Source organism: Somniosus microcephalus, chromosome 8 (assembly GCF_052327205.1).
Source record: "Somniosus microcephalus isolate GS21.2 chromosome 8, FLI_Smic_1.0, whole genome shotgun sequence".
NCBI lineage: Eukaryota > Metazoa > Chordata > Chondrichthyes > Squaliformes > Somniosidae > Somniosus > Somniosus microcephalus.
In genome coordinates this window covers 152,895,793-152,919,393 of record NC_140994.1, presented here as the reverse complement: position 1 = coordinate 152,919,393, position 23,601 = coordinate 152,895,793, and the positions used below count along the sequence as shown (strand labels likewise).

Here is a 23,601-nt window from a genome sequence, read left to right as displayed (position 1 = left end):
GCGCCGGAGTTATGGCCAGTTTAGAAATTCCCTGGGGCCCTAGAATCGGTGATAGACCGGTTGCGCTGCGCCGGCACCGATGACGTCATCGGTGTGCGCAGCATCCCGGTTGCCATGCCGACGGGCCCCAGCGCCGAAATTCAGTTGCGGCCGCCTCGCCCATGGCAGCCGCAACTAAGACTCTGGCAACAGAGTCTTACATCAGTTATCGCCTGTGCCTTAAGGTCGCGCGGCGGCCGGCCGCTTTCCCGCCGGCCGCCTGCCTGCACCTCCCTCCCCGGACTCCTCCACCACCCCCCCCGCGGAACAGATGCTTCCAGGCTGCGAGCCCGGCACTTCCCCGAGGTGCCGGGCTCATTTTTCTGATGAGTTTACCGGCCAGCGGGCGGGTGCAGGCAGCTCCTCCTTAACTGAAGGAGGAGGCCTGCACTTCCCGAGCCTGCCGCACCGCATCGGGCGCCGCAGCGCCGGAATAGCGCCGCAAAGCGGCAGGTAGCGCCCATTTTCAGGCGCAAACACCCTTCAGTAGCGCCGGCAGCCGTTTGGGCGCGGCGCTACTGAATTTTTGGTGCGCGCAGGGGGACTTAGCGCCGGCGCTAACTTTCCGGCGCTAAAGCCCTGGCGCGGCGCCAACTGAATTTCTAGGCCATTGAGTCCATGAATGGACCAGCAAAATCAATATGCACCCATTGCCATGGAGATGAGGGCCACTCCCATGGGTGTAGAGGGGCATGTGGTGGTGCATTTTGGACCTTCTGGCATCCTGAGCAGCTCTTTGTCAGGTCCTCGATTTGCTGATTGATCCCCGGCCACCACACATAAGCCCTAGCAAGGCTTTTTATTTTCACCCCTCCCAGATGACCTTCGTGAAGCTCATTGAGCACTCTCTCCCTTAACTTGGGTGGAATTACCACTCGGGATCCACACATCAAGGTCCCCTGGCATACTGACAGCTGTTCTCTTCTGGATGAGAATGCTGGCAACAGTGAGTCGCCATGTGCTGGCCATCCCTTCACCGTCAAATCATATACCCGAGACAGTGTCGGGTCACTTCGGGTCTCCTTCTCCAAACCAGTGTTAGTTACTGGCAAGCATTCAATTATAGTCGAATGAAATATTTCGACAGGATCCACTGCTGGTGCTTCCTCCGCAGTAGGCAGTGGCAGGCGTGATAGCCCATCAGCGTTTCCATGCTGTTTCATGCCCTTATACTCGATTTCACATTGGTGTGCCCCTAGAAAAAGGGACCATCTTTGTAGCCGTTGCGCAGTCATCACCAGAACGCCCTTCTTTGGATTAAAGATGGAGACAAGTGGTTGGTGGTCAGTCAGCAAGGTGAACTTCTGCCCGTGCAGATAGTGATTGAACTTTTTCACTCCCCACACTAGGCTGAGGGCCTCCCTGTCAATCTGGGCACAGTTACGCTCGGCTGAGGTTAGTGACCGAGACGCAAAGGCTACTGGCCTCTCCGAGCCGTCCAGGAATTTGTGCGACAGCACCGCTCCAATGCCATAGGGTGATGCATCACATGCCAAACGAATTGGTAGTGCTGGGTTGAAATGAGCCAACACCTCTATTGATGTGATCAATGCTTTGCTCTTCTGGAAAGCTCGTTTACATTCGTCACTCCACTTCCATGGTACCCCCGTTTGCAGTAGGGTGTTCCGTGGGTGTAGTACGGTAGACAAATTCGGCAAGAACTTATGGTAGTAGTTCACCAGCCCGAGGAACGACCTCAGTTGTGACACATTTTCCGGTGCTGGAGCCTTGACTACTGCCTCAATCTTTTCAGGGGACTTATTTAACCCCTCTTTATCAATAACGTGGCCACAATACAAGATCTGCTTCTGGAAAAACTCGCATTTGTGGCGATTAGCTCGGAGCCCATATTCCTTCAATCTAGTGAGCACCTGCTCCAGGTTGGCGAGGTGATCACTGTCATTTTCGCCCGTGACCAGGATGTCGTCCAAATAACACTGGGTCCCTGGAATCCCTTGCAAGACTTGTTCCATTGCCCTTTGCCAAATAGCCGGAGCTGATGCTACCCCGAACACCAGCCGGTTGTATTGGCAGAGACCTTTATGAGTGTTGATCATGAGGTGCTGTTTCGAGGCTTCTTCTACCTCCATTTGCAGGTACGCCTGGGCCAGATCAATCTTAGTGAAGCGTTTCCCTCCAGGTAGCGAGGCGAAAATATCTTCAATCCGCGGAAGCGGATATTGTACAGTGTGAAGGATTGGGTTCACTGTCACCTTAAAGTCCCCACAGATGCGAACCTTCTTTGGTTCCCCAGGCGTATTACTCAACGACCTCTTCATTACAGGAACGATGGGTGTAGCCCACTCGCTCCAGTCCACTTTGGACAGTACTCCTCAATGTTCCAAACCTTCCAGCTCTGCTTCGATGGCTGGGCGGATCGCATAAGGTACCGGTCTGGCCTTAAAAAACTTTGGTCTTCCATTTTCCTCTATTTTAATCGTCGCTGTTATGCCTTTTAGTGTTCCGAGTCCCTGCTGGAACACTTCTTGTGCGTCAGTTAGCATTTTTGACAGTCGTCCAGGTGTGACGTCGTCATCCTTTTTGGCATCTACAGTCAGTGCTTGTATGGAATGCCAATCTAGCCGTATCTTCCGGATCCATTCACGTCCTAGTAGTGGTGGTCCTCCATCTGGCAATATGTATAGGTCCATTTTTGGTGTTTCCTTGCCGTTATATATAACGTTCACCCTTATTTTTCCTTTGGGTAGACTTTTTGTCCCATGTACGTCTTCAAGACAATCTCTGTAACTCTCAAGGATATATGTGAGAATAGCCGCTTGTAGTCCCTTCGGTTTATGACTGTTAGGGCTGATCCTGTGTCCAATTCCATTTTCACTTGGACTCCTGCTATCTTGAGCGTGACCCAGATAGTTTGGTGATCCTCCATTTTGATCACATTATGTAGTTTCAGACAACCCAGCTCCTTGCTTCCGGAGTCTGTATCACTCTTCTGTTCGTCTGAACTGCTCTCCGTCATCTTATGTACCTTCTTGTACTTCCCCTGTGGAGATTTCTTGCTGCTGGTTTTCTTTCCCGACCTGCAGACTCTTGCTATGTGTCCTACTTTTCCACACTGTCTGCACACTTTGTCCTTGAACCAGCAATCATTATGGTCGTGTGTTGGTCTGCCGCAGCGATAGCACTTCACTGTTCTGTATGACATTTCATTTGTGCCATATTCTTGCGGTCTCCGTTGTACCTCTGCAGCGCCCTGTGCTGCTGCTTCGTGTGATACTGCAATGCTGAAAGCCTTGTCCAGCGTAAGATCCTTTTCTGATAGAAGCTGTTTCTGGGTTCCTTCACTTTGAAGCCCACACACAAACTTGTCCCTTAAAGTATCTGCTAGTCCCGTTCCAAACTGGCAGTGTTTCGATAGCTTGTGCAGTTCCGTTAAATACTCAGCATTACTTTCATCTTTATGCTGGTTCCTTTTGTGAAACTTAAATCTTTCTGCTATCAGCAGCGGTGTGGGGTTTAAGTGGTCCTGTAGGATTGACACTATGTTTTCAAAATCCTTTTCTACTGGCTTCTCTGGGGTTACTAGGTTTCGTAGTAAGCCATACGTTTTTGCACCCATTGAATTCAACAATACCAGCGCTTTCTTGTCATCTGGCACTTCATTCACCTTGCAGTATACTTCTATGCGTTCGACATATGTCGTCCAATCTTCGACTTCATTGTTGAACACTGTGATACTGCCACTCTTCGGCATTTTTGGGTGTGGTTAGACTGGCTTAAAATGGTGTCTCCAGCGCTTTCCTTTCTTCCCCGCTGCGGCTTAAAATGGCGTCTCCCGCACTGCTGCCAACGCCTCTCTCGGTGGTCCTCGTGGCAAATGGCGATGCCCTGTGGGTTTCGTGCGCTGCTCCTAATGCCGCTCTCTGCGGTCCTCGTGGCAATGGCAGTGCCTCACGTTTTCCTGCGCACCTCTCTCCCCCGTTGACGCTGCTCGGCCCTTGACCACCGGCTGCGCTCTGCTCTCTCTCGTCTCTCTCCCCCGTTGACGCCGCTCGGTCCTGAACACCGGCTGCGCCGTGTGCGCTCTGCCCTCTCTCTCCCCGTCGATGCTGCTCGGCCTTTTTCTGTGCAGCTCGGTCGGGCTCTAGCCCGTCGCTGTCCGGGAAGGGTCTGCGCAGTACCTGTTGCCAGCCCGTTTTGCTGGACCACCGTGACTGGAAAGCCAAGCCTGGCTCTCGACAGCCTCCCCTGCGATGCTCATATCTCCGCTGGATGACTGGGCAGTTGCCCGTGGTCGACGCCCATGCTTCTGGACTCGACCTTCTTCCACTGTTCTCCAGGAGCGAATCCCTGGGAGGTGATGCAGGGTTGCAGGTAGGTTCGAATCTGCTCATCGCCACTGTTACGTCCGTGTAATAATAAGAAAAGGACTGCAGAGAATGGTACAACAGGTGTTTACTCAACGTGGTTCAAACTGCAACTGACTGTACAGATCATTACTCAGGGTTTATATACAGGTGTGGTCACTGCCGGTACTACAGGATACAGGAGCTGTAAAAAGTAGTTCTCCCCCTTAAAGGTACATACATTACAGTATGCACTGATGAGGGGGCGGGGGTTAATCATTTAATAGCAATGCGGACAGGCTGACTTTTCCCTCTTATGGAAAGTAGGCCAGTAGTAATACCCTCATCACTGCCCTGGCTGAGATTAGCTAACATATATTTGGAATGTAATTTGGGGGCTCCCTGGCCTCGACACCACTGTGGTGCAGAGGGATGGATTTACCATAAAATGCCAGTTTTCCTTTTTATATATAAAAACATATTTAAATGCTTTTATTGCATTAATAATTTCATTTTTTTGTTTGACCTATAATTAGAGTACAAAATCTGATAAATCAGTAATATAATGGACTCATTATATTCATTCATGTAACTGGATGATTTTTGTATTGTTATACTAAAGCATTTACAAATTTTCTGTTTATTACACTAGAGTAATTAATCATGTATCAGAGATGATTCACACGGTTGCTTCCTGAGATGAGGGGGTTGACTTATGAGGAAAGGTTGAGCAGGTTGGGCCTGTACTCATTGGAATTTAGAAGAATGAGAGGTGATCTTATTGAAACATATAAGATACTGAGGGGGCTCGACAAGGTAGATGCAGAGAGGATGTTTCCCCTCGTGGGGAAATCTAGAACTTGAGGGCAGAGCTTCAGAATAAAGGGTCGCCCTTTTAGAACTGAGATGAGGAGGAATTTCTTCTTTCAGAGGGCCGTAAATCTGTGGAATTCTCTGCCCCAGAGAGCTGTGGAGGCTGGGTCATTAAATACATTTAAGGTGGAGATAGACAGATTTTTGCAAGATAATGGAGTGAAGGGTTATGGGGAGCGTGCAGGGAAGTGGCTTTGAGCCCAAGATCAGCCATGATCTTATTGAATGGTGGAGCAGGCTCGAGGGGCCAAGTGACCTATTCCTGTTCCTATTTCTTATGTTCTTATGTAAACACTACTGTTTTACATACTCTCTCCCGCATACACTTCAAGCTGCACTCAAATTAGTCCCATCACATCCACAATATACACACCAATCAGGATAATTCTCTCCATATACAGTATTACTTTTATGGATACTGCTAATACAGTACACAACTTGCATTTTAATGGTATAGTAATTGTGTGCAGAACTGAAAGAGTGAATCCAAAGTAGCCTACTGGATTTACAATGTAAGGTGTTTGTCCTGAATTACTAGATTACCATAATTAAAAAAAACTTTTTAATGAGTGTATCTAGAATAAAAGGAACAAAACATTAATATGAATAAACAAATGTAAAACATTTGTATTTTTAGAATTTATTCTTTCTCTGCTTTAACGGTTCTTTTGTTCCTATTTTTAGATTTCCTGTCCTTTTCCCCTGAGAGAATTGATAGGTGACAGTTAGGACCCTGGCTAGGTGTTGTAACATTCCACTCGGAGGTGACCAAGAGTGACATGGTTGATTCACCTTCGTATTTTCCTACTACCTTTTGTACATGCACTTCACCATTACATGTACTGGTTGGCTCTTCCCCTCCCCAATATCCCAGTTGAAATTAGGAGCCCAATCTCATAGTACAAATCCACTTTGGTTTTGCTCCTGCAGTTCTGCACACAATTTCCATACAAGTAAAATGCAAACATTTTTTAAATACATACTGTAGTGCAGAAACAAGCACTACATTTAATTTGTTATATTTAATAAAGTTGGCCATGTAATACCTGTTATCATAGTCATTTCTTTCTATAATATTACATATTAAAGCTATATTGTCCATAATTTGGTCTGTAACTACTATTAAACATTGAAAATAAAAGCTGTTATTAATTAAAACTGAAGTATAAGTGATTTTTATGTATGAGGCAGACATTTCTATCTTTCCTCCCCAAAAAAGGAACTGGCAAATTTATTAAATATCTCCCAGATAGATAACAGATACAGTATGGAGTGTCTGATCTATATCCAGTTTTTAAATAGAATTTTGCTGCAGTAAAGTTTAGTGTAATGATATAATTATGATATAACCTGAGTAGCATAGAATTAGAAAGCATGTACATTAAAATCAACTCAACAAACTTTCTCATTTAATATCTCAAAAACTGAAGAGACGTGTATTTCTATTTCTATAACTTTTTCAGTTTTGATGGATAACGTTGATTCATATTCTGCTTAAATATAGCTTCATAGAAGCATTTTGTTTTAGCCTGTATTAGTCTAACCAATCTGAGTCACTTATACAATGCATTGCCTAACAAGGAAAACATACAAAGACTTCATATTCACATGTTATTAAAATAATTCAAGCAGTATATGATCTGTAGTATTGATATGGGCTGTAATGTTGCATATATTTTAATAATTATAAGAATCCACACAGATTTAGCAACACAACCTAATTAGTTTATAATCCTCTTGGCCATTTTTGTGAATCGGCTCCATAATTCTGGATCATATTCAATAATTCAGTATCCATGTAATGTTCTTCTTTCTTATTTTCTTAGAGGAAACTTCTTCAAATTTATCTTATTTTAATTTCAGATCAATACAGTACAATCCAAATAGAGAAAAATGTCTTTAGGAAAAGTAACTTGATGTATGATATGAATAAAAACATTGGTGTTATTTAAAAATAATTTCCATATGTATAAACTGAATGATGGGTGCAGTTGTAAATCATTCTATCATAGTCCTCAATCTATGCTGTTCACTACTGCTGGCATATTCCATATGTTTTTCTAATGTAAGTGTTAAGAAAGTCAGATTTTCTAAAATTCTTTTTTCACGTGTTTTTGTCACAATTCATCTCAGAATGAGCAGTGGAAAAAATAAGTTTTTTTACATTATTGGCTTTAGCCGAGATGTAATGCAGATATTGAAATAATGAATAAAAATCAATCAAAGAATGCAACAGATATATGTTAATGACACAAATTCTTCATTTCAAAAGCATTTATAACAGATTTTTGTGAAAATCAGAGGCAAACACATGCCAGGAAAGGGAAATAAAAGGTGCTATTTAAACTTCACAGAGGACAAAATTGTAAGCACATAAGAGGCAATAATAAGAACAGTTCACTAACTGGGCGTACAGTGACACAATCATGAAAAGGGAACAAAACTGTTTATCAGCATTATGACAAGGTGTTCTAAATAACATAATTAAGCTGTCAGGGTGCTATTGTACTCTTCTCTAGTCCATACAGCATTGGTTTCACATCCATATATGTGACAACAATGTCAGACCAGGCATTTTATGAAATGCAATCTTACAGTCCAATGGTAGCACAACACTCTAAGAGATGCTATATTCCACACAATGATTTTGTAGGCCTCTCCAAAGAACAAAAGCACCACAGGATGAGAATGCTATCATTACATATTCCTAATATCACTGTAATTACTTCTCACAGACTGCAGTCTTTGGAGAAGGTGAGCGAAATTAGCTATTTCATTCAAAATGGCAGGAATAGTGTTAGTTATATTAAAGTTCTGGTGGCAATATTTATTACCAACAAGCAACATTATGATCCAGAAATACAGTATAAAAAAATCGATGAAGCTCAATTCTTCATTTACACTTCCAAATATTTTAGTATGCTGAAAACAAATGTTTTCCTCAAGTCACTTCCAAGTGAGTTGATGGGAAAATTAGTTTGCAAATTAACACATGGGTTTTCTACATGTATCAGGTTTTGAAAAATGTGCCCCAGACCTATGAAAATAATGTGTTTTTGTCACACAGCCTGGAGCTTCATTAATATCTAGGACTGACAACATATCAGTCCCAAATAGGAACATAAGAACAGGAGTAGGCCATTTAGCCCTTCGAGCCTGTTCTGCCGTTCAATGAGATCATGGCTGATCTGTAACTTATTCCATATACTATACCTGCCTTTGCCCCATATCCCTTAATACCTTTGGTTAACAAAAATCTATCAATCTCGGATTTAAAATTAACAATTGATCTAGCATCAACTGCCATTTGCAGAAGAGAGTTCCAAATTCTACCACCCTTTGCATGTAGAGGTGTTTCCTAATTTCACTTCTGAAAGATCTGGCTCTAATTGTTAGGCTATGTCCCCTAGTCCTAGACATCCCAAGCAGTGGAAATAGTTTCTCTCTATCTACCCTATCGGTTCCCCATAATATCTTGAAAACTTTGATCAGATCACCCCTTAACCTTCTAATGTCCAGGGAATACAACCCTACTTTGTGCAATCTCTCCTCGTAATTTAACCCTTGGAGTCCAGGTATTATTCAGGTATTATTATGCTGCACTCCCTCCAAGGCCAATATATCCTTCCTAAGGTGTGGTGCCCAGAACTGCCCACAGTACTCCAGGGTGTGGTCTAACTAGGGCTTACTATAGCTATAGCATACTTTCTACCTTCTTGTATTCTAGTCATCTAGATATAAAGCCCAGAATTCCATTAGACTTTTTGATTATTTTCTGTACATCTCCATCACAGTTCAAAGATCTATGTACATGGACCTCTAAGTCTCTCTGGATCTCCACTGTTTCTAGCTTTAAACCATTTAGAAAGTACTGTGATCTATCCTATTTAGGTCCAAAGTGGATGACCTCACACTTGCCTATATTGAAATTCATTTGCCACAGTTTTGCCCAGTCACCTAATCTAGTAATATCTCTTTGTAATTTTATGTTTTCATCTACACTGCTAAAAAAGCCGCCTATCTTTGTGCAATTGGCAAACTTGGATATGTGGCCCTCTATCCCATCATCTAAGTTGTTAATAAATACAGTGAATAGTTGAGGCCTCAACACAGATCCCTGTGGGACACCACTAGTCACATCCTGCCAATGAGAGTACCTGCCCATGATCCCTACCCTCTGTCTCCTGCCGCTCAGCCAATTTCCTAACCTGGTCAATAATTTGCCTTCAGTTCCATGAGCTTCAACTTTAGCTAACAGTCTCTAATGAGGGATTTTATCGAATGCCTTCGGGATGTCCATATGAATAATATCCATAGACATTCTCTTGCCCCCTACTTTAGTTATCTCTTCAAAAAATTCAATCAGGTTCGTCAGGCATGACCCTTTACAAATCCTTGCTGGCTCTCTCTGATCAGCTGAAAATTTGAGGTCTTCAGTCACTCAATCCTTCATTATAGTCTCTAGTAATTTCCCAACAACAGATGTTAGGCTAACTGGTCTATAATTCCCTGATTTCCCTCTCTCACACTCCTGAATTGTTGGAGTGTCATGTGCAATATTCCAATCTAAAGGAATGGTTCCTGAATCAAGAGAACTTTGGAAGATTACAGTTAGGTCATCCGCAATGTTCTCATCTATTTCCTTTCAAACCCTGGGATGGAAACCATTTGGTACTGGGGATTTGTCACTCTTTAGTGCCATTATTTTCTTCATTACTGTTATGTTGCTTATAATAATTTTGGTCCATGGTTCAATATTAGTTTCCTTGGGATGTCCGGCATGCAATCCTCTTCCTATCACATTTTATAGACGGACCAAAATGTGACTTTGCCTGACATTGCAAATGCTTTAAAAATCAAGCCCATAGTTCTAATGATATATCAGTACTGGTCATGAGCACCAGACAGCTTTACTTTGCTTTCTTCTAGTGAAGTGAACATGTTGCTTCTTTAAAAGTCCAAAGCAGACATGAAGGCTTATGCCCAGGATGGAGCAAACTGTTATCATGTGCAACTTGTTTTCTGTGAAAGTTATAAATACTTTTAGCTATCACTAAAGCAATTAGAAACTATAATAACCAAGAATTTAAAATGTTGTTTTACCATCTCTACAGAGCTAGAACTAGCTTAACTAAATCAATCATTGGGATATTAAATATCAAGTAATTTATGGCTGTACTGTGTCATTTTGATCGGCCTTTTATCGGTCATAATAGTACTGCCATACTTTACTGACTACATTCTTAATCAGCAAAATCACACCAACATTGGGGGTTGGTTAATTTTAAATAAATCAATATTAAACATATGAAACTGACTTGAAATTTACAAGAAGATTGGCAGTACACGGTCTTAAATAACCGTATAGCTAGAGTTTTTGAATAATCTGACAGATTCTACAAACACAATTTGCTTTGTCTCTTATATAGGAGTATGCTGCCCCCTAGCTAACCCACACAAGTGTATCATCAGATACACAGCACTGAGTTGCAACAGGTTTGTGAACATGGGTTAAAAAATTACCTATGTACTATATTTGAAACTTTTTATACAAGAACAGAATTTCAGCAAATTATACAACCAGATAAATCAATTATTTTAAGTTGTGCTTCATAGAAAATATTTCTAAAAATTCTCAAAAAAGTATATAGACTACAAAATGACCTTCTCATCAAGTACTGCCAGTTGGTAATGAACATTAGATTTTGTAATTTTATTTTACTCATTATAGCGAAACTAATTTATTGACATATCATTTATATTATAACTACTTTATTATTATAAAATTGCTAAATCTAACACTGTTTCAATTACCTTCTCTAAAGTGCATCATTTTGTACCATAATAGAGCCCATGTAATATACATTTTTCTAGTTTGAAACATTTTAGTTAGATATAAGTAACTAAGCAGCACATGTAAATCCACACAAACCTTTTCACACTAGGCCAAGGAGAGAATACCCTCTGATTATCTTAATAACCTCAAACATATTAGGAGATAATTAGTTCTGGTATTAAGTCAGCCATCTTTTTAATTTCATTTGACCTCTTATGATTTATCTGTTTCAATTCATATTTTCTTTGATTGATTTTCTTTCTGTTTCTTTCATTTCTAATAATTTGATTTCAACTTTTTATTTATTTGTCGAACACGGCTTACTGTCATAGTCTACTTAATATCTAAAGATGAGCTGGAGACTAGGCACGTCTTGAGCAGGCATTACTCTCCCTGCTCTTGCATGTATCCTGATAGCCAGGATTACGGCAGCATTGATGGAGGCCTAGGAAGGTCACCTGTCCACTCTTTTGGGTTGTGAATGGTTCATAGGGCAGGGTATGAGAGAATGGATAATAGAGGGAGGAAAATAACTAAACTGGGGATAAAATTCTATACATTCTTACATCAGAAACATAAATGGTAAATTGGGTATAATAATATGAGAGTTCCACTCTTTTAAGAATTATGTGGAACCCAGTAACCAGAATATGTACGTGATTGTTAATTTTATGGATATTACAATGAGAAATGTAATCAGATTGATCCAACAAGACTTATAATTGCATGTGGCAAATCATTCTGAAAAGAAGTTAACTTACAATGTTCAGAAACTCACATTTCATAGGGCTGCAGTTTAATTAGGATCAGAGGAAAGATGAAGGACTGCTACAATCCCTCTCATTTTGTGGTGTGCATACGTATTGTGCAGTTTGTTGAGCAGCTGTGCCACTCAGTGGCAATCCAGATAAAGTCTTAGCTGATAAACTACATGTGCTTGTCCTCCGCATCTGCTCAGGTATGAAGGTTGACATGGTCAAATTAGTGTTCCTGAAATCACGAAATTGTTCCTGATTTTCACCAGCTGGCATCATAGATAGTTCAAAAGAATTTAAGTCTACGAATGATGGAGAAAATTTAAGAGAATTCTCATCCACTTTAGAGAGGTTGTCTGTCTGTTTCTGAAACTGATCAATTTCAATTTCATTGTCCTCCTGCATTTAGACAAAAGAAAAATAAACAATTATCAAAACATTACCTTAGCATTAATTATTTAAAACAATTCTAAACAATCAATGAAAAAGTTAAAAATGCCTGGATCTCAACATAAACTAGCAATGGAAAAGGGGGAAGGATTCTGAGATTGTCAGACTGCTTTCTGATTCAGTCTTTGAGGGAGTCTTTGGGAGGTAGCTCTCTCCCACAGCTTGCATACTCTATCAAACCCTAGCATACAACTTCAGATGAAGAAAGTCCAGCAGTAAAAGGGCTGAGCTAAGTAACACAGATTGGGAACAGTAGCATAGTGGTTATCCTACTGGACTAGCAATCCAGTAGGCCTGGACTAATGATCCGGAGATGTCAGCTGGGGAATTTAAATTCAGTTAAATAAATCTGGAATAAAAAGCTAGTATTCGTAATGGTGACCATGAAACTACCGGATTGTTGTAAAAAGCCCATCTGGTTCACTAATGTTCTTTAGGAAAGGAAATCTGTTGTCCTTATCCGGTCTGGCCTTTATGTGACTCCAGACCCACAGCAATGTGGTTGACTCTTAACTGCCCTCTGAAATGGCTTAGCAAGCCACTCAGTTGTATTCAAGAAGGCGGCTCACCACCACCTTCTCTAGGGCAATTAGGGATGGGCAATAAATGCTGGCCTTGCCAGTGATGGCCACATCCCATGAATGAATAATAAAAAACACAGTTTGGGGCACTATTAAGGGAGAAAAAAGTGACTGTTTCAACATCAAATACATACTGTGCGTGCTCTGGAACTTTGAGGTTAGCACAGCAGTGGTTCTAGATAAGCTAAAAGTACTGAAAGCAAATAAATCCCCCGAACAGGTGAACTGTACTCCATAGGATTTAGAGAAACAGGGAAGATTTGTAAGGCATTGAAAATCATGTTGAGAAAGTCAATGATTGTTGGGGAGGTTCTAGCAAAGTGGAAACATGTAAACATAGTTGCTATATTCAAGGGTAATTTCGGATTTCCAACATCTGCAATATTTTGCTATCGTCGTAATGGAGTCATGCCTGGTAACCAGAGACTCATTAGCCCAACTTAATTAATTGGAAAATTAATGGAATCAATAATCAGAATTAAATAGAAGAGTGCTTGTACCAAAGTAACCTAACAAAATATAGTCAACATGGCTTCAAAAAGGCTAAAACTTATCTGAGCAACCTCATAGACTTTTTTTGATTAATAGGGAGAGTCTACCTAGAGTGAAAAGACTTTTATTAAAGTATCACATGAAAGACTCCTATAAACTAAGGATGGAGGGTATCAAGGGTAAGATATTAGTAACTGGCTGAAGGGAAGAAAAGAGAGGGTCACAATAAGAGCTTGGTGAAAATGGGGGGAGGTACTGAGTGGGATTTTCCAGAGGTCCATATTGAGGCTTCTTCTTTCTGCGGCATACACATTACATGCATTTGCAGTCTCAATGTTCATATTCAAATTTCCAAAGCTAATGCAAATTTGGATGCAGAAGAGACAACCAAGACTTTACAAAGACAAGCTGATTAGGGACAAATGATTGAAGTCTGGCATCCGTGTTAATACTGTTATGTTTGTGTCAATGTGCCCCCAAAACTGTTTATCAATGATACAAAAGTGTCCATATAACTGCTGATCTTATCATCAGTTTGCTCGTCTGTTGTGTTCTGCTTTAGGGCAGATCCTAACTCAAGTCTCACGCAAGAGATTCTTGAGCCACTTAATAGGGAAAGTAGCTGAGGTAGTTTCCCACTGCCTTCCTCATGGTTTTTAAAAAAAATCTTTGGAGTACCTTCACTAGGTATGCTGCAACCAAGGTCAAAGAGCCAAACCTTCCCTTTATGATGGGGGTTGGCACCCGCACCCATTAGATGCAAGTATCCCCACTAGACCTCAACCTATTACTCAGTATACATTAAAATTAATTAGCATCACTGATAATGCAGTTTGGGGCTATTAATGTGCTCAACATTGTGAGGGAGCTGCATTATCATCAGTTAACAATTAAAGGTGGTTCAATATTTTTATAATTTTAGTGTAGTATTTTACATTAGCTCTCTCACAATATCAGGTTTATTAACTTTCTCAATAATTTCAGTAGTACTCATTGTTTAAACAAAATCTCTTCAAAAAATAAACAAAATAGATCATCATCATGTAAAATAAAAGGATGGTAAGATAACTACCAATCTTCAATATATTGGGTTTTTAAAAGATAGACTTAGGGGCTTCCTATTTAAATCAGAAAAAGATGAAAATCAAATTTCATTGCACCAGAAGTGTAAAAGGATTCCAACGATTATGTATGTATTCATGTCCACATTTGCTTAATCTTTGCAATTTACAGTAGCAAAAAGTCTAGTCTTTTGAGAGATCTGAAATTTAAGTATTACCTCTCTAAGAGAGTCGGTTTTCTTTTTGCCTTTCCACCAAGTTTCTACCATAGCAGCAATAAAAGCCAAAATAACACCCAAAGCAAGAAAACCAAATGCTCCAGCAAAGTTTTGTAGATCCATAGGGCCTCCCTTTCCGTGCGTTTTAACATGACTTTGCAAATCACATTTCCCAGCTTTAGGCCACCACTTCTGCTTTAGACCATCCAGCTCACCACTTTGCTCAAGTTCTAGAAGCCTGTATAATAATGCAGAAGACAATTGTTTGTAAGACTCATTCAACCTTTAACATACAAAAACATCCCAAGGCACTTCACAGAAGCACCATCAGACAAGAATTGACACCAAGTGAAAGAAGCTTATATTAGATAAAAGCTAGGTAAAAGAGGTAATTTTTAAAGGAGGATTTTAAAGGAGAGGTGGAGAGCAAAGGGGTTCATGGAGGGGGTTCCAGATCTTAGAGCCCAGACAGCTAAAGGCACAGCCCTCAATGCTGAGGCAAAGGGAGTTGGGGATGCATAAGTGGCAGAGTTCTTGGAGAGTTGTGGGGCTGAAGGAGGTTACAGAGATGGAGACGGGTAAGGCCATGAAGGGATTTGAACATGAGGATGAGAATTTTAAATTGGAGGCTTGGGGACTGGGAGCTAATATAAGTCAGCGAGCACAGGAATTATGGGTGAGCGAGACTTGTTGCGGGTTAGGATATGGGCAGCAGAGTTTTAGATGAGCTGAGGTTTATCGAGGCTAGAAGATGGGAGGCTATCCAGGAGAGGATTGGAAAAGTCGAGTTAGAAGGTGACAGAGTCATGGATGAGGATTTCAGGTGGAGATGGGCTGAGGAAGGGTTGGAGGTGGACAACTTTAGAGGTGGAAGTAGGCGGTCTTTGTGATGGAGAGGATAAGGTGTTGGAAATTCTCTGCGAGGTCAAATCAAATGCTGATTCGGCTGAAACCTAAGGCAGCCACTGGGTAAGGAGCTGTAATTGGTGGTGAGGGAATGGAGTTTGTGGGGGGCGGGCAAAGACAATGGTTTTGGTCAGCCCAATGTTTAACTGGAGGAAATTGCGGCTGACAATAGGGAGGTAGTGGAGGGGGGTCAAAGGAGATGGTGGAAAAGTAGATCTGCGTGTCATCAGCGTGTTATTGTGTTATTTTTCTTAGAATGTCTGATCTTATTGTATTTTGCAGTGTCTTCTTTGTTGCTGATGGAACTTGACAGTTTCATGTTTAATTTTAATTCACTATTGCATCAATCATGAAACAACCCACTAATTAGTTTAATGAAAGCTTATTAAAAATAATCTATCAATGTTATTTTCTTATTTACAAATGATTGCTTTATAAGCTTCAGAGTCCATTTTATTTTTGGTCATCAGGATTATTTTAAGCAAAATACGAGAGTAGATCTTTCTGCTCTTTTAATAATTCAGAATATTTTCTTGCAGTGAAATATGCATTGTGGGGAAAAAAATCTAAGGAGTGCATTTTATGAAAAATTGGAAAAGTGGCACGTTATTACACAAATTTAAAATGTACAACATTTCTGAATACTTTATTAAGGATTTTAATGCAGATAGGTCCACATGTAAAGCAGACCCAAATGTATGCAATCACTTCCATGGTCTGAGATAGAAGGTCTATCAGTTTTTCATAGATGGAACACTACACTAATCAGTCTAGCCGACAATACTGTCACAAATCGTCATAGGGCAATGATAGACAATTCTTTGACAACAAAAACTGACAGTTATGTGGTACCCATACATATGGCTGACCAGTATAATACAGTCAGTGAGTTGGGATAGAATTATGGAACTCACTGTCAGTGACCTTTATTTGGTGGGGAAGTGGGAGTGGGCCTCATTGACTCATTTGCTTTAATGGGAACTCTCATTCGTAAGTAAGTCACTCAGGGATATTTTTACTGTTTAAAATACATTACTATTTAAGTTTCGTAAGCCTTGTTATTAAAAATAGATTATTAATGCATGTCATGCAAACAAGCAGTTACTCCACGTTTTACTTGAAAAAACAAACACCCTATTTATACTGCACTGCCAATCAGATGTCAGATTGGAACCAAACCTACACAGATTTATCTCTGATTGACAGTGAGGTCTAGACTGATAATTAGTCTTGGCTTCAAGTAAATTCAACTCTGGCATAGATTTCATTCCAGGATCAATTCAGAGGCAGGATATTATGAATGGTTGGTGAATTTGCAACCACATAGATTTCATTCTGTCCACTGCGTTCCTTGTTCCAACCAGCATATCCATTTCATGCTGCTCTTGTCCATATATTTCCCAAATAGTATTTGCCTGTGCAAGTTCAAAACAAAAATGATCCAACTGCAACAGATACACTGCAGTATAAATGGAGAAATCTCACTTAATTTATCTATGCAGATTTGATTAGAGGGTCATGATTAATACATTGAGCCTGAATATAATTTGGCCATGATTTAGGTGATGTTGATTGCTGATTTTCTTTGCAGGTGTAATAAACAGAAATATTAAGTACACATAATGAATGAAACAAGAACTATTTAATTTAACACACATTATTTAATCTATTGAACATATATTTGATTTGCTTGAATGTTTTATTTGAATAACAATTTCATGTATTAAAAATGTATTTTAGTCGTTGTTGATTTTCAGTGTGAGCATGCTTAAGGCTGTATACTGAGGCAGGGGACAGTGTGTATTGGCTGTCCTATCTCTGTGGGTAACAGAGGTTGCAGGCTTCTTGTGCTGCTGAGTCCTAAAAATAATCCGCATGGCAAAAATATAGTTCGAGGTATTGATGTGATTTTTTTGTGTGATATTATTAGATTTTTCTGACTAAATGTATCTTCCCATCAGTTGTATAACCACCAGATATTATCCAGTATACTCAATTTTATAAGAAACGTGGAGGTATATGAAAAACACTATTATATAAAATCTGCTGTTTAACTGATTGATTGTAGCTAGGATAATTAACATCGATACTGCAAGCTGTATAACAAGAAACCCATAGGAATTTTTTTTATGAATAGTGCAGTCTGCAGCTGACTTGATTGCTTTTTCTCTCTTGTTTAAAGAATATATTCTGGTAATTTTACTCAGCTTTGGTACGTTTGTCAGGGGGGTCAAATACTTAAAAAGCTGAATTAATAAATTCCCGAGCTCATTTCTGCAAGTTACTATTAAATCAATTTCAAATTTTTGTGTTCCATTCCATCGGATACTAAATCAGACGTACCAGGATCTTGGGTGTATTTTACTTTTGGCAAGAATCTGGAATAGTACAGTAGGAGGGTAGCTAGAGTGACTGGCAATACAAAAATAGACGAGTTCTATCAAAGTTTGTACAACTGAAATGTTTTTCCTTACGTTCTTTATCTTTGTTTTTCCTTATGCTGATGGACCTGCTGTATATTTCCAGCATTTTCTCTTTTTATTTCAGTTCTGCCATTTGCATTTCTTTATATTTTTATGCATGATTGCAACTGATGTCTGAATCACAATAATCAGGTAGCAGCACTGGCTGCAGTGATTGAGTAGTGGGGCTGTCTGTGATTGATCTCAGTAACATAAAAAATGGTTGGACTGACTGACTACCTTCTGCAGTACAGTGAGTGAGTTGTGCGAGTGGCAGTGGGTTCCGGAGTGGGTTGAGCAAATAGGGAAACAAAACCTGTAAACACTAGAAACACACAGCAGGTCAGTCAATATATGTGACCGGTGGGGGGGGGGGGGGTGGCGGGTGGTGGTGTTAGACAATTGAAGGTTCGGGCTCATACCCTTCTTCAGAATTGAAAAGTAAGAGATAAGCATATTAATGGAAAAAGTGGTGAGGCGGAAATCGAGAGGAATTCATGTGTCTACCACCCTAGCATAAAGTACTAGTGCTCTAATACGTCACCTTTATTTATGTTGCAAATGCAGTTTCATTGACATTATAATGAAGTGCTGTATCTTTCACACTTCTGAATAATTTAAATGCAGTTTAAATATGCATTTTGGGATACATTTACCTCAAAATTTCAAATTTATACAAAATTATAAAAATATAAACTTTTAACTTACTTAATATGGTATATTGAAATTTGAAAGTACATTACATTAAACCAGTTACATTACTATCAAATATAGGCACTATGATAAAGATCTATTATGAGTGCATAATGGTTGTAATTAGCACTCAGTACTTGGCATGCTGTCTGTAAAGATGTAATCTGCTGCCAATTGCACTTCCAAAAATACTAGAACCTTCCTCTCTGATGGTAAAGCTTAAATTAAGTATGGCACTGCCTTTCCTGCAGAGGGCAGACTATACTGCTTGCGAGAACAGCATTAGAGTCATAGGCCTAGAAATTCAGTATCGCCACGTTTGGGGCACTACAGCCGAGCGTTCGCTAAATTTAGCGCCCGGCGCAACTTAGCGCCACCTTCGCCAAAATTGAGTTGCATCGCCCCAAGAGGTTGCTGCTGTGCTAAAGCAGGCGGTGCACGACTATCATAAGGCGCTAAGCCGGCGAGCCGAGGCGCTACCACCGAAGGCGGGCGCAGCGCAGGTGCGGTGAGTTATCGATTGCAGGCAGACACGCAGGCGCCCGTCAGCTCTTAAAGGGGGAGGGTCGATTTGGTTTGCAGCCACGCCCTGCAAACTGGAGCCCTGATTCTAGGCCTGGACAGACCTGCTTCGACAACGTTACGCCCACGACCATGGAGAAGGCCAGGGAGCGAGCGCAGCGCTTCAGTGAGGGTGCCCTGAAGGTTCTGGTTGGCGCAGTGGAGCGCAGGTGACCTATCCTCTTTCCTGACACTGGCAGGAGGCCGCTGCCCAGCGAATATAGAAAAGCTTGGAGGGAGGTGGCACACAGAGTGACCTCCAGCAGCATGGTCCCTAGGACACCAACGCAATGCAGGAAGAAGTTCAACGACCTCACTTGGGTTGTCAGGGTGAGTACCCTTTCCAATATCCTCTTCATCCCTGCATGTGCACCTCACTTTATGGCCAAAGGGTCCTGAAAGCCCCAGTGCCCAGCCGTCATCCAACACCTATGGGACTCTCATGAAAATCACATGCACATTCACCACTTGACACACTGTCAGGGCTATTCCACCATGGGAGGCAGTGCAGGCAAGATCAGGGCTTCACACTGTACTCAGAGCCCGTCCTTTCTCTTGCAGGGCAAGCTGGCCCACAATAGGAGGCAGCAGCAATGAACCGGGGGAGGCCGTCCTGAGCTTAAAGACCTCAGCGACCTGGAGCAGCGAGTGGAGCGGATTATGGCAGGCCGGCTGATTGGCCCCATCACCACTGGAGATGCCGACCCCGTTCTGGACAGCAATGGTAAGGTCATCACCTTTTTGACCTCTCTCTTTCCACTTGTGCCTCACACCAGCATCCTTTGCCACTCTCGAACCAATGCAGTGCATAGCAGCACTCATGCCTCCCTCGCTGCCGCCCTGTCCTCACACTAAAGCAACTCTTGTGCCTCCCTGCTTTCAGATGCTGATTCGCCAGGTGAGGAGGCGGGCCCTCAAGCTGGCACTGTGAGTGAATTGGAAGGCGAGGAGGAGGAAGCCGGACCATCTGTGCCACCCTCAGCCAAGGCAGCCCATGGCCATGATGGGGACACATCTTCCCTGGAGGGGAGCAGGGGGGGTCTGAGGAGGGTGAAGCTCCGGGGCCCAGCGGGCTGCAGCAACTTGGGAGGGGCATTCCTGCTGCCAACACTGTCACTCCTCCACTGCAGCTGCCACCACCCATAGGACAGACTGCTGCCGCCCAAGCAGAGTTGGAGCAGACAGCAGTCGGGCCCTCCAGGCCCAGAGCTGGTCCAGGCCGTCCCCCAAGGGCATCTGCCGACTCACTATCTGACCCTCAGCAGCCTTCCCCCAGCCTTGCTGCAGCCACTGGGGTCCCATTGCGGAGGAGCTGCAGGGCGGGAAGGGGCCAATCTCGCAAGCGAGGCAGATCACCCTCGCAGGCCAAAAAGTAGGAGGTGTGGCAAAATGTTGTGATTTTTTCTGAAGGCCGAGGATGTTGTGTTTTTTTCTCTGAAGGCTGAGGATGTTGTGTTTGTTTTAAAGAAGGCCGAGGATCATGGGCATTTTTGTTTAACTGTTTTGTTCATTGTCTCCAGGTTGTGAGAGCCAGTTATGTGTCTGACTGTTTTTTGGGGGGGTTTCTCTGTATTTGTTTGTCATGCGGGAAGGGCACAGAGTTTGTTAAATAAAAAATTGTCTTTATTCAGATTGTGCATGTTTGCACTTTGAAATATTTGTTGCCTTGACCGCCTCAGGGTTTGCGGAGTGGGTCCATTCATGTTCTTTCAATGGCACAAGCCATTTCCTGAGAGGGGGCCTAGAACCGACTTGCAATAAGCCGCTGACGGACGGCCCTTGCACTTTGTGCCTCCCTCCCGTCTTGGTGCTCCTCCTCCTCCTCCTCTGGTGGTCCTCCAATGTCTGCTGGCAGTGGCTGAGTCCTGAGGACAGCCAGGTTGTGCAGCATGCAGCACACTACAACGAAATGGGAGACTCGCTCAGGTGAGTAATGTAGGGCTCCCCCGGAATGGTCCAGACAGCGGAACCGTTGCTTCAGCACACCGATTGTGTGCTCAATGATGTTCCTGGTCACTTGATGGCTGTCATTGTATCGTTCTTCAGAAGGGGTAGTGGGCGCATGGAGCGGGGTCATCAGCCAGGTGCACAAAGGATAGCCCTTGTCCCCGAGAAGCCAGCCTCCTGGGTGAGCCGGGGCTTCGAAAATGTCTGCCACAGAAGTCTGGCACAGGATGAAGGCGTCGCGGCTGCTGCCTGGAAAGCGGGCATTGACAGCTAGTATGAGCTGCCTGTGGTCATACACCAACTGCACGTTCAGCGAATGGTACCCCTTCCAGTTGCGGTAATCCTCGGCATTCTCTAGAGGCACCCGCAAAGCCACATGCGTGCAGTCAATGGCGCCCTGGACCATGGGAAAGCCCGCTATTCTTGCAAATCCCATTGCATGCTCTTGCTGCTTGTCCAGGGTCATGGGGAAGGAAATGTACTGATGTCTCCTTCTGAAGAGGGCATTCGTGACCTGGCGGATGCAATGCACTGCGAACTGGATGACATTGGCAATGTCCCCAGTAGCGGATTGGAAGGAGCCGGTGGCATAGAAGTTGAGAGCCACTGTCACCTTCACTGCCACCGACAGAGACGTCCTGCTCCTCAGCTGAGGCTGCAGATCTCTCTGAAGCAGGTGGCAGATCTCAGTGACCACCTCCCTTCTGAATCGAAGCCTCCGAATGCACTGCTCCTCAGACATGTTGAGGTAGGACAAGTGCTGGCGGCATACCCTGGGAGGGTAAGGCCTCCTGTGCCAATGCCTGTTGGCCCTTCTCCGTCTGGCCATGATTGGCACTCTCTCTCGGCGTCTCTTGAGCCCTTTCAATGCAATGGAGAATCCCAACGTTTCCACCCATTGCAGCCCCCATTATTTGTGGCCACTCAAGGCTATGGCACTGAAAAATCAATCCAACTGCAAAGCTCTGGCCTGAAGCCAGAAGTACCTGTGTGAGCGCTGAGTCAAAGCAGAAAGCTCTCTCCCTTTGTCTCTTTCCAAATCTCTCTCTCTCTCTCTCACAGAAAGAGTGGTACAAAATGTTTACCACAAAGAATGCAGGAAGAGTCCCCTTTAAATAGTGCCCCCCAAGCCCCACAGCGACTGGGAACCGTTCAACTCAACCAGTCGCTGCGAGCGCCAGGCGGAAAGGGGGGCGCCACTGAAGTTCCGGTTCGGGGCGCACCAAGGGCGTTGCACCATGAAATGATGTCAGGATCTGCACGTGCAGCTGAGCGGGCATTGCAGTTTGGTGCCGCCGCTAAGTCTTCACTCAAATTCGCGAGAGGCGCAGATCGCGCCGCGCCCGGGCGCTAGCCGCTTCGCGCCCCACTTATCGCCCTCTTAAGGTGCTAGCGGCTGGCGCTACCAACTGAATTTCTAGGCCATAGAGTTATGCAGCACAGAAAGAGGCCCTTCGGCCCATCGTGTCTGCGCCGGCCATCAAGCCCTATCTATTCTAATCCCATTTTCCAGCACTTGGTCCGTAGCCTTGTATGCTATGGCGTTTCCAATGCTCATCTAAATGCTTCTTGAATGTTGAGGGTTTCTGCCTCTACCATCCTTTCAGGCAGTGAGTTCCAGATTCCAACCACACTCTGGGTGAAAAAGTTTTTCCTCAAATCCCCTCTAAACCTCCTGCCCCTTACCTTGAAACTATGCCCCCTGGTTATTGACCCCTCTACTAAGGGGAAAAGTTCCTTTCTATCAACCCTATCTATGCCCCATATAATTTTGTCCACCTCAATCAGGTCCCCCCTCAGCCTTCTCTGCTCTAAGGAAAATAACCCCAAGCTGTAGTGTATGTACCTTTAAGAGGAACTATGTTTTTGAAGCCCCTGTATACTGTAGTACCAGTAGTGACCACTCGGATATATAAGCCTGTGTAGCGTCTTGTGTTGTTAGTTCACCTCCAGACTTTGTTCAGTAAACACTTGTTAAATCAACTCCTGCATTCCGTGTCTCCATTAACACACGGATCTAACAGTGGCGACGAGTTAGAAACGAACTTACCTGCAATTCGGCAGCACCTCAAGGGGATCGATTCCTCAGACGAAGGTCGAAGCCAGAGAAAAAAATTAAAATAAAAATAACTCGAAGAAACTCGAAAACGAGGGCCAGGCTTGGTCTCCAGTCTGTGGTTTCCCCAGCTAAACGGACTGGTGGTAGGTACTGCACTGATCCTTCCTGGGCTGCGGCGGGCTAAAGCTCGATCGGGTGGCTCTGCAATGGGGCCGGGCAGCGAGTCGGGAAGCAGAAGCAAAGAGAGAGGGTAGAGCACTCAGGGCGCGGCCGGTGCTGCAAAGCAGGTCGGCGTTCGGACCGAGCAGAGGGAGGGGAAAGTCCCAGAGGGTCTGCTCCACGACGGGAACGGTTCTCCAAGTAA

At 43.2% G+C, this 23,601-nt stretch overlaps 1 protein-coding gene across 1 annotated transcript in view; it reads right to left on the bottom strand.

Annotated features, from left to right (window-relative positions):
* Positions 1–7,439: 7,439 nt before the first annotated feature.
* LOC147113870 (glutamate receptor ionotropic, delta-2-like) overlaps positions 7,440–23,601 on the bottom strand; it is an 826,198-nt gene continuing 810,036 nt past the window's right edge. Inside the window, exons 15-16 of the mRNA XM_085995253.1 lie at positions 14,610–14,847; positions 7,440–12,206 (exon numbers count right to left, since the gene is read on the bottom strand). Of these exons, the coding sequence (XP_085851379.1) occupies positions 11,859–12,206; positions 14,610–14,847 (586 nt within the window). The 3' untranslated portion in view covers positions 7,440–11,858. The remainder of the gene's footprint in view (positions 12,207–14,609; positions 14,848–23,601) is intronic.